At 40.5% G+C, this 11,238-nt stretch overlaps 1 protein-coding gene across 1 annotated transcript; it reads left to right on the top strand.

Annotated features, from left to right (window-relative positions):
- The first annotated feature begins 683 nt into the window (after positions 1–683).
- On the top strand, positions 684–10,543 carry ppp5c (protein phosphatase 5, catalytic subunit). Its single transcript, XM_061972508.1, has 13 exons — positions 684–894; positions 2,862–3,103; positions 3,472–3,619; positions 3,694–3,815; positions 3,894–3,959; positions 5,513–5,611; positions 5,687–5,792; positions 5,856–5,998; positions 6,116–6,203; positions 9,053–9,093; positions 9,182–9,360; positions 9,442–9,523; positions 9,613–10,543. The coding sequence occupies exons 1-13, from the start codon at positions 834–836 to the stop codon at positions 9,673–9,675; spliced, it is 1,440 nt and encodes a 479-aa protein (XP_061828492.1). The 5' UTR covers positions 684–833; the 3' UTR covers positions 9,676–10,543.
- The last annotated feature ends 695 nt before the right edge of the window (positions 10,544–11,238 follow it).

Below are 11,238 nucleotides of genomic sequence, written 5' to 3'. Positions count from 1 at the left end.
ATAAAACATAAAAACGATACCGATAATTTAAAAAAACGATACCGATAATTTCCGATATTACATTTTAACGCATAATATCGATAATATCGGCGATAAATCTCTAATATATTTATATACAGCCCAGCCCCCAGCCAAAAAATTTTAACGCAATGTAGCCCCCGAGTCAAAAAGTTTGGGGACCCCTGATCTATATAGTAAATATATCAATGTCATAATTGCTAGTGTTGTAGATAACGTTCAAGTACCAAACGTCACATAAAAACATCCTGCTTTGTAAATAATAATAACAGTGCAATAATTCCCCCCGTTTTTTCACTTAAAGCATTCAGTAAACGCATAAAACGCTTATTTACAAATCGTCCGTCAAGGAAAATATCCCTTCACCGTTGCCAGACGTACGATAGTGTTTGCATGTGTACGACAATTTTTCTCCCAGGAGGATTATTGACACATTTCTCATAAAATGCGATAATGTTTCCCCTTCAACACATGGGTATCAGCAAACACAAACGGGACACAACCTACTCCGCGCCTTCCAACTTGATATTGTGCATTGTAAAGTCTCACGTACATTTCCACAGACACATGGGGGCCTGGTCTCCCTCCGACGGTGCTGTTTGTCTATTTAAAGGCAAAACCGCATCACGAGCTACACTATAAACGATATATGAAAATGTTATACTATACTAGATAGTCTTGCTCAACGTTAAATCGGTTATGTGCGATAATTTTCCGCTTCTGGTACGATAATTTGCCATTACCTGTCTGGCAACGTTGCTACTTTGCGACAATCGTCAATGGTGTAAGCATCGGAATACGGCAGCGAGAAGAAGATGGCGGAGGGAGTAAACGATGCTGAGCTACTCAAGGAGAAGGCTAATAAATACTTTAAAGGTGAGCTGGCAACACTGTCAAGTCGGCGGCTTTAATTGGTGTCTTAAGGCAAAATAAAGCCTATCTAGCGTTTGCATTTGAGAATTAACTATTGCTGTTAAACGCTAACAGCCACACGTCAATGTGAAGCTAGGCTAGCAGTGCGCAGCGAGCGTGCTAAAGCGTGAAGCCCATTCATTGAACTCCTGAGAGCGGTTACCCTGCTCGGCTTTGAGGTACACCGCGTGGTTATTGCCCCGTGCAAATAACTGTGTTTCACTGGCCAATTTGCCATCGTTTACTCAATAAGTTATAAAAATGTATAAAACGTTGTTCGGAGCAGTTGCTAGAATGTTCTAATGGCCAACGGAAGCATGTGAGCCCCACCACCATAATTAAGGTGTCACGCTATATCGATTTTGCCACCCTTACATATGTTATTTATAGCGTTCTTCTAATGGGAATATAACACATTAACAATTAAAATAATAATTTGTCTTTGGGGGATATTCTAAGTTTGTGATCAACATATCATATTGCTCAGCTTTTTAACTGTTTATTAGTGATGGGTTGATGAGGCGTCATGAAGCGTTTCGACACATTGCAAAACTGTATTGATACTGTGTCGATACTGTGTCACTAAATACTGACATCGGCTGGACATTAAAAATCCCTACAGGCAACCTATGGACCGACTCAACTGACACTGATGTCATGACCTAGTACCACCTGTGACAATTGTTTTAATTCAGCAAAGCATTTTTGGTTGAAAAAAAGAGATAAAGAAGTAAAATACATCACTGTGTCATCAGTTTCTGATTTATTAAATTGTATAACAGTGCAAAATATTGCTCATTTGTAGTGGTCTTTCTTGAACTATTTGGAAAAAAAATAGGTTTTTATTTATATTTATAAAGGATTTTTGAATTGTTGCTATTTTTAGAATATTAAAAAAAAAGTCTCACGTACCCCTTGGCATACCTTCAAGTACCCCCTGGGGTACGTGTACCCCCATTTGAGAACCACTGACCTAGTATATACAATAATATAAACCAAGTCATTGTATTTCATTTAGGATTATTTCATATCCTCATTTAAATAAAAATATATTTGTATCTTTTTTAGATACAGTCAATAAATAATGTGAACATGTATCATAACATGGAAATCTAAGAGAACGTGTTGTGAATGAGGATGCTTGTGGACTGGGATTTTTTTTTTTTTTTTTTTTTTTTTTTTGCACATTTTTATCCAAAAAACACAGTTTTTCCAACGTACTACATTTTAGACGATTTCTCTTCTTAGTTATTATCCTGGGTGTCTCTGGAACTTAATTTTCATGCCTGGCCATATAATGCCTCAGCATTGAGGAGGTGGATTTGTTAATGTACGACAATTCTGTCGTACAAATGCGACATTTAATCTGCAGAAAATATGAATAGTAAACTAAGAATCATTTTGAAGAGATTTTGAATTCTAAGAGATAAAGTGGAAACTTTGAGAGAACAGGATGAAACGACAAGGAAATTAACACAAATACCTTTTTTTCCGATATATGATCAAAATATTCCCACACGGCGGAAATCTTTCTTTTTGCCTGAGGCTGCTCCATGATCTTCGACGACGATAAACTACAAATGACCAACGACTGAAGTGCGGCGATTCTGTTGGCAGCAGCATCTCGTTGACAGATGCGCTTCCTTATAAACACAGTTTGGCGCGCAAGCGTCAGTTCGACACAGTTCGCGTATCGGTCACGTGACCGAAACAGCTCATGATCGGTCACGTGACTTTCTAAAAGCGGTATGCGCACCGACATAGAGTTTTGCTCTATGAACTCGACGCATGCGCCGATGCATCAGTGTTGCCGGACCCATCACTACTGTTTATCAACTGTTGCAGATAAACTATAATGTCTTGATTGCAAACTGTCTCAAGTATAGTATAGTAGTATTTTATCCAGTGAAAATGTGCTTTGTGTTTTGCAGATAAAGACTATGATAATGCAATCAAGTACTACTCAGAGGCCTTGGACCTCAATCCATCCAATGCCATCTACTACAGTAACCGCAGTCTGGCATACCTGCGCACTGAGTGCTACGGCTATGCCTTGGCGGATGCGACCAAGGCCTTGGATATAGATAAAAATTACATCAAAGGATATTACCGCAGGGCCACTTCCAACATGGCGCTGGGCAAGTTCAAGGCTGCATTAAAGGACTATGAGACGGTAAGAACAGCACAGCCTGAAACTGAGTAAGGAAGAAAGAACCATGTAGACCTGGCCAGGTTAAGCATGTGTGTAGATCTTAATCTCCACAGTTTGAAACGGGGATTAGCCTGTAATCCAGTCATAATTCCAAAGTGGTTGAGCGTGCAAGAACTGGCATCAATTCTTATCTGGTGTTGTTTCATTTATTGGAATATAAGAAATAATGTGCAGCTGAGATAGGCTCCAGCACCCCCCGCGACTCCAAAAGGGACAAGCGGTAGAAAATGGATGGATGGATGTTCATTTTTGGATTAAGCCCCCTTAAAATAGCACTTGGACCAATGAATCAATACATAAACATTTTATAATGTGTAATGTCATGACAGGTGGTGCGTGTTCGACCGAACGACAAGGATGCAAAAATGAAATATCAGGAATGCAACAAGATTGTCAAACAGAAGGCCTTCGAGAGAGCCATCGCCAGCGACGAGATCAAAAAGTCAGTCGTCGACTCTCTGGACATTGAAAGCATGAGTGAGTGTAAAAATAAAATCAATGCATGCATCCCTACATGTTTGCTCTGAAATGACAATTCTCTCTCACGGCAGCGATCGAGGACGACTACGCCGGGCCCAAACTGGAGGATGGAAAGGTCACAATGAAGTTCATGAAGGAAATGATGGAATGGTTCAAAGAGCAGAAGAAACTGCACAGAAAGTGTGCGTATCAGGTAAACACTTACTTGCTTAAAAAGACACAATGAAGGAAACTTTTGTGCATGCAATAAGTTGTTTGTTCTATTTTACAGATTTTGGTGCAAGTTAAAGATCTTTTATCCAAACTACCAAGTCTTGTTGACATTGCGATAAAAGAGGTGAGAATGTCTTTCAAACTTCTCAAGATAGCTAGTAAAGCAGACTGTTGCAACAGAGTGCACATGAGAGTAGTGCACCTATACGGCTCGAAAGGGCACGTGATTTTAGGAAATAAGTGGAAGAGGATGCATTGTGGGGCTGTGGCTGCCATTTCTGCTGGATAAAGCTTTTGTCTACATAGCTGTACTGTATTTGTAGTACCGTGCAATAGGGAGCAAAAACTGATGAAAAGGGATTGTACAGAGACAAACTGGAACCATTTTTTTTTTTAAATAAGTAAAATTGGTGGAATTGATTCATATGACCACTGACAAGATTTTAACTCATTCATTTTGTAAGCAGTTCACCATGAAAAAACAGACATCCATTATTACTTTAAAATACTTTGATCACAGCGCTTCTCCTCCGAAAATAATACTTATTACTTTCTGTGCTTACCCAAAACGTAAAATAAACAGACATGTTTTTTGTTTTTTTATGGTGTACCGGTACGTTGTTTGTAGCCCGCGGCTAGCTTGGCTAACGCTGACAGCCTACTAAGTGCAGGCATGCGAAATCCATCCATCCATTTTCTACCGCTTGTCGGATGTCTTTCTGTCTGCGAAAACGCGGATATCCGCGTTTTTAGAAATAGATTTTCGCAACAAAATATCACTTCTATATTTTTTTAAATGAAATATTAATACAAATAAGATATAAACAAAAAATGTTGAACGGTTGCCTCAGCTGCACTGAGTTGCAGGACTGGGAGACGACCAGCAGTGAAACAAGCCTGCTAGTTAGCTAACCATTTAGCGACCTTACTTGTTGTCGCCTCTGTTTGCTCTCCGAGCCACAACGTTGACGACTGTCCACTTTGCTGCTGATCATATTTGGATGATTACAATCCGAACACTGTTGGTTCCGAACCAGTTGTACTTGTAGGGCATTTATTAGTAGCCAGTGAGAAGGTATAATTTTGACTTGACGAAATGTAAACGGAGGTCACAACCCCGGAAGTATTTTATATTATAGGTTAAAGTCTATTTTGGTATCGAACGCTGTTTTATGTTTGACTTACATAAGGAATTAATGTTTTATTCAATCACATGTAAACATGTGAGAGCATGTTAGCATCTACTGTTTGTATGTTAATGCTGATGAGTTGTTTGTCCAAAAATCAAACCTCCCATTAATACCTTTTTAAATGTGTGTGTTAAATCATAAAATACATTGTCACTCAATTTACCATACTACATACATATTTTCATGTTTTTATATATGTAATACTGTGTATAGTGATGCTCCCTTGGCAAAAATTCAATTTCAATGTTATGTGCATTTATAGAAAGAAATATGTCATTAGAAAAATCCTTGTTTTTTCCAGCTATTGTTTTGATTAATCGAACAAATGAATCGATAGATTACATAAATAATCGGTAGCTGCAGCTCTAAAAGCAGTTCACATTTGATGCATGTTAGCATCACAGTACGATATAAAGCTGAGGTGAACTGTTCAATTTGTTCTTTATTTCCTTCATGAAATACTTCAATCTGTTCTGTCATCCAACAGCCAGAAAAAATAACCATCTGTGGCGACACACACGGGCAATACTATGATCTCCTCAACATCTTCGAGTTGAACGGCCTCCCGACTGAGAGCAATCCCTACGTATCCTTTTGTGTCTGACTGCCGCAGCCTTCAGTTTGTGCTTCCAACTAAAGTTCTTAACTCAAGTGAACACAGCTGTTCAATGGTGACTTTGTAGACCGTGGCTCTTTCTCTCTGGAGGTCATTCTCACGCTCTTTGGATTCAAGCTGCTCTACCCCGACAACTTTCACCTGCTTCGAGGTGAGGCGTCACATGTTCGTCCGTTTCAATTGGAGTTGTGAGCTAAGGTTGGCTGACTTGCAGGTAACCACGAAACGGACAACATGAACCAGATGTACGGCTTTGAGGGCGAGGTCAAGGCCAAATACACGGCGCAGATGTTCCAGCTATTCAGTGAGGTCTTCCAGTGGCTGCCGCTTGCTCAGTGTATCAACAACAAGATACTGGTGAGCATTATGCAATGTTACCTAAAACATGATTTAACACTTTTACAGCACATGTCAATAAAGCAAAACTTTATGGAACTGTTAAAATATTAACGCCTGTGACGTGTTGCACCTCAGGTGATGCACGGGGGACTGTTCAGTGAAGATGGAGTCACGTTGGAAGACCTCCGAAAGATCGAAAGGAACAGACAACCTCCAGACTCAGGTATGATCTCCTAGTAGTTGAAGATGATGAATAAGGATGTTCCGATCAAGGTTCCATCTCTTTTATTACTTACAATTGTTTAATCAAAACATGGTCAACAGTACACAATAACTAAATAAATTCAAAAATGACTATCTACGAGTGTTTTAAATCAATCAATTTTTGCCCACTTTAAAGGGAACCTATTATGCAAAACCAACCATTCTTACCTATTGGTACCTGTATTTTTGTATTTTGGATCTGCGTAAGTCCTGAAAATATGAAATCAAACCATGGAGGCATTGCGGAGATATTGTCTTCCTTGCCCCATTTGTGTCGATTATTTTAAGTGATGTTTGCGGATTTTCCATATATGGTAGAAATTTACCCAAAATGCTTTGCGTGAGTCCCCCATTGTAATCCGACGCTATAGTCAATAAGCTCCTTTATTTATTTCCTTGTTGTGGGGAAGACTGGCTCGTACATGCACATGCATCCTCCGCTGTTGCCATTTCTAATAGAAAGTAGCGTATAGTTCTAACTTATATCTGTCAGTAGACTCTCTATGGAAGCGCTAAAAACAACAACATGGCTGACAGGGAGAAGATGCAGTCGAAGTGGAGCTATGTAATTAAGGCCGCCCACAAAACGGTGTATCCTGAAGAGATGTTCATAAAGCGGCTTGAAAATGGTCTGTCAAACATAATCTATGCAAAATTTTGACTAAATAACCACCATTATATTTTATGTAGACCACAGGGAAGTGTTTTATATGTATAAAAAAATATGATTTAGTTTAAGTTCAGAGAATTATTCGCTGATTTTGGAAACATTAAAGAAACATTTTCTGAGAGTAACAATATCGACCCAATCACTCTAATATCAATCATACACTGATAGTACCTTTCGTATGGACATCAATTTTTTGGATTGAGCTGCCCTACTCCCACACAACGCGTACTGATTGCCATAATGCTGACACACCAACAGCTGTTTTTATATTTTCCTCTTATTAATCTCCTTGTTAATATCTGCTGTAACAAACCTATCTACACTTCTTAAACTTTTCTAAGCACTTATTTATTGGTGGTGTTTAAAGCTAGTTTAGCAGTTAGTTTAGCTATTAGCATGTCTGCGCCTGACTTGCTTTCGGTGTGTAACATGTTTAGCCTCGTCCTCTAATGATTATGACTATGGTTGAAGTTTATTTTGTACATACATACAGATACCATATGATACATCATACATTCATATTTTCATTTCTCTTTATAATGATAGTTGATAATGAATGGTACTAAGAAGTGTAGTTTATTTGCAGTAATAGAAGTGATTACCGTATTTTCCGCACTATAAGGCGCACCGGATTATTAGCCGCACCTTCTATGAATTACATATTTCATAATTTTGTCCACCAATAAGCCGCCCCGGACTAAAAGCCGCGCCTACGCTGCGCTAAAGTGAATGTCAAAAAAACGCTGCGCTAAAGTGAATGTCAAAAAAACAGTCAGATAGTTCAGTCAAACTTTAATAATATATTGAAAACCAGCGTTCTAACAACTCTGTCCCAAAATGTACGCAAATGTGCAATCACAAACATAGTAAAATTCAAAATGGTGTAGAGCAATAGTAACATAATGTTGCTCGAACGTTAATGTCACAACACACAAAATAAACATAGCGCTCACCTTCTGAAGTTATTCTTCATTCGTAAATCCTTCGAATTCTTCGTCTTCGGTGTCCGAATTGAAAAATTGCGCAAGCGTGGGATCCAAAATGGCCGGTTCCGTCTCGTAGAAGTCATCGGGAGTCAGTGTCGCTGTTGTTCTGTGAATCCTGCCTTCCGGAAAGCTCGGACCACAGTTGTGACCGAAATATCTGCCCAAGCATTTACGATCCACTGGCAGATGTTGGCGTATGTCGTCCGAGGCTGTCTGCCCGTCTTAGTGAAGGTGTGTTCGCCTTCGGAGCTGTGTGAAAAAAGCCACCCGGCTTCGCGTAAACTTCCCTTAACCACTCGCTCATCTTTTCTTCATCCATCCATCCCTTCGAGTTAGCTTTTATGATGACGCCGGCTGGAAAGGTCTCTTTTGGCAAGGTCTTCCTTTTGAATATCACCATGAGTGGAAGTTAGCATGGCAAGCTAGAACCACAGTGAAGGATGACTTCATTCCCTGTGGAGCGAATATTCACCGTACGTGCTCCCGTTCCACAGTGCGGTTCAGTTGCTGTGAAATACGGTAGTAATCCGTGTGCGGATGGAGAGATTGCGTCTTTTTATGAACCGGATCGTTTAGCAGGAGCCATTTTGTGGTCTTTACAGATGTAAACAGGAAATGAAACGTACGGTGATATCCGCGCGTTTTTTCTTCTTCTTCCGGGGGCGGGTGAAGCGCTTCCTGTTCTATGGGGGCGGGTGAAGCGCTTCCTGTTCTATGGGGGCGGGTGCTTTCCTTGGCGGTTGCTTGCGTAGAAGAAGAAGCGCTTCCTGTTCTACCGGGAAAAAAGATGGCGGCTGTTTACCGAAGTTGCGAGACCGAAACTTTATGAAAATGAATCGTAATAAAGCGCACCGGGTTATTAGGCGCACTGTCAGCTTTTGAGAAAAATTGTGGTTTTTAGGTGCGCCTTATAGTGCGGAAAATACGGTATTGTTAACTTGGGGAGCAGCTATATTGTGTGGTGAGACATAATTAGCTGCTAGCCGCTTTGTCAGGTGGGGGGCTATAAAATACAATGTCTGCCACAGGGGATCGGCTTTAAAAGTAATTAATAGACAATGGCGATGACATACTTTTTATTACAATCGGCTGATCGTTGCCACATCCCTAATGATGATTATAAAGAAGAACATCTCAACATCTTCCTTGCAGGTCCCATGTGTGACCTTCTCTGGTCAGACCCCCAACCTCAGGTCAGCACCGCCCGAAAACCTCATCTGTGTCTTCCTGTTTCCCATTCAATCCAAAATGAACTAATTAATAAGCGTGTGCTTGATGTAGAACGGCCGGTCGATCAGCAAGCGAGGGGTGAGCTGTCAGTTTGGGCCGGACGTGACAGAGCGCTTCTTGGATCAGAACAAACTGGACTACATCATCCGGAGTCACGAGGTCAAGGCTGAGGGTTACGAGGTCACTCACTCAGGAAAGTGCATCACCGTTTTCTCAGCACCCAACTACTGGTGCGTACCCGTTTTTAGAGCATAGTCAGTAGCGACTGGGGCTGCTCGCTCGTAACGTGTGTCGTCTTCTGCTCCAACCAGTGACCAGATGGGAAACAAAGGAGCTTTTATCCACCTCAGGGGATCTGATCTCAAGCCAGAGTTCCACCAGTTCACTGCTGTGGTCAGTAGCACCGTCCACCGCATGACGACAACTTCCTCTGTTTCACTTTAATTCAACAGTTAAAGTGACATCATCACTCTTCTTTCCAGCCTCATCCGAATGTCAAGCCCATGGCATACGCCAACACGCTGATGCAGTTGGGGATGATGTAGAAGCGGCGCTGGTTCGTCAGGACGACCTCCCGTCTGACCCGAAGCAACACACTTCAATCTTTGTGTCCTCGATTCCAGCTTTGGCCTAAGGGATCCCGCTCCCTTTTCACGGTGCGGTGTAGTTCAGATGGGAGGAGATCGCTTAGACCCGCCCAGTCCACAAGGTTATCAGTTCAAACTGGAAAATCCCCATTTCCACAGTCTGCTCGCCTCGTACACAAATCCAATATCCCAGACGTGTCTCCTTGGAGCTGCTTGGTTTTTAAAGGTTTGATGTACTCAGCAGATGGAATCAAATATCTGGTCCGTACCAAAGATCTGTAGTCGAATGATTGTCAAGTTTTCACAAGGAGTAACTCCAAGAGATACTGTTAGCATGTGCGCACATCTGAAACGCTTAAGGATGGCATTTCCATCATTGTGTCTCCAACCAGTATGTCATTTTCTTCATGTTTTATTACTTGACAGGAATATGAAAACTAAATATACAAAAGATCCCAGCTCACAAAGAGAGACTGACTCTGGGTCCACACAGAGGTGCTGTTTGCCATTTGTGAGGTTTTAGCTAGAACAGACTTGGTAACGTTTAATTTGCACAGTTTCCCACGGAGGAAAATACTGCTGCTCTGTCTTACCACCCCGACAGCTTGCACACTCTTCACTGTCCCAACCAGTTCTGGTGTTGGCCCTACACAGACACTGCTCCAGTCTCCTCAACATGTTCGATGACCTGTGACTGACTTGTGGAGTTCTCCAGTACACAAAACGTCCAAAATGTATCCTGTCTTAGTTGAAACGCACAGCTGCATTGTCTAATGACCCTCTACTTTTTAGGTAAAGAAATACAATAAATAGAAAAATGTGTATATATTCTGTATCATTTGAGATTCCATGTAACGTTTGGAGAAAAAAAAATTACAAAAAATCAATACAGTGGTTGTAGAAATGTGTGGGTCATTTGTGGGGGACAGCAATAATTCAAAATCAATATATTCATGTACAACACTGAAAGCATTTGTAGTTTCCACTGTTTTAGTTTTTATGTATGGGAAACAATTTTCAATTAAGATATAGTACTTTATTGATTTCCTTCAGGAGAGTTCCCTCAGGAAAATTTAAATTCCAGCAGCAGTGTACAGATTTGAAATATAATTTAAAAAGTAAATAATGGAGGTATAAATGGAAATAAAATTTAATATATAACAATAAGAATAAAAATTAAAAGGAACAATAAGAATAAAAATATAACAGTAAAAAGTAAGAATATAGCAAGAGAAACTAGGCAGTAGTGACCATGTTATGAAGAGGAAAACATTCAGAAACCAGTAATACTGTCGATTATATGAAAGATGTGATGTGTATATTGCACCTTTTAAAATGTATTGCACTGTTTTTTGTTGCAGTTTATTTCAGTATTATTATTGCTTTGCGTTCCCTGTCATTCTAGTACCTCCCTGTCCCCCAGAGAGGAGTTGTACAGTCTGATGGCGTGTGGGACAAATTAATTTTTGAGTCTATTAGTCTTGCACTTGGGATGACGCAGTCTAGCACTGAACAGGCTCT

The sequence above is a fragment of the Nerophis lumbriciformis genome, linkage group LG17 (assembly GCF_033978685.3).
Source record: "Nerophis lumbriciformis linkage group LG17, RoL_Nlum_v2.1, whole genome shotgun sequence".
In the NCBI taxonomy this organism is placed as follows: domain Eukaryota; kingdom Metazoa; phylum Chordata; class Actinopteri; order Syngnathiformes; family Syngnathidae; genus Nerophis; species Nerophis lumbriciformis.
This window is presented reverse-complemented; position numbering and strand designations above follow the sequence as displayed.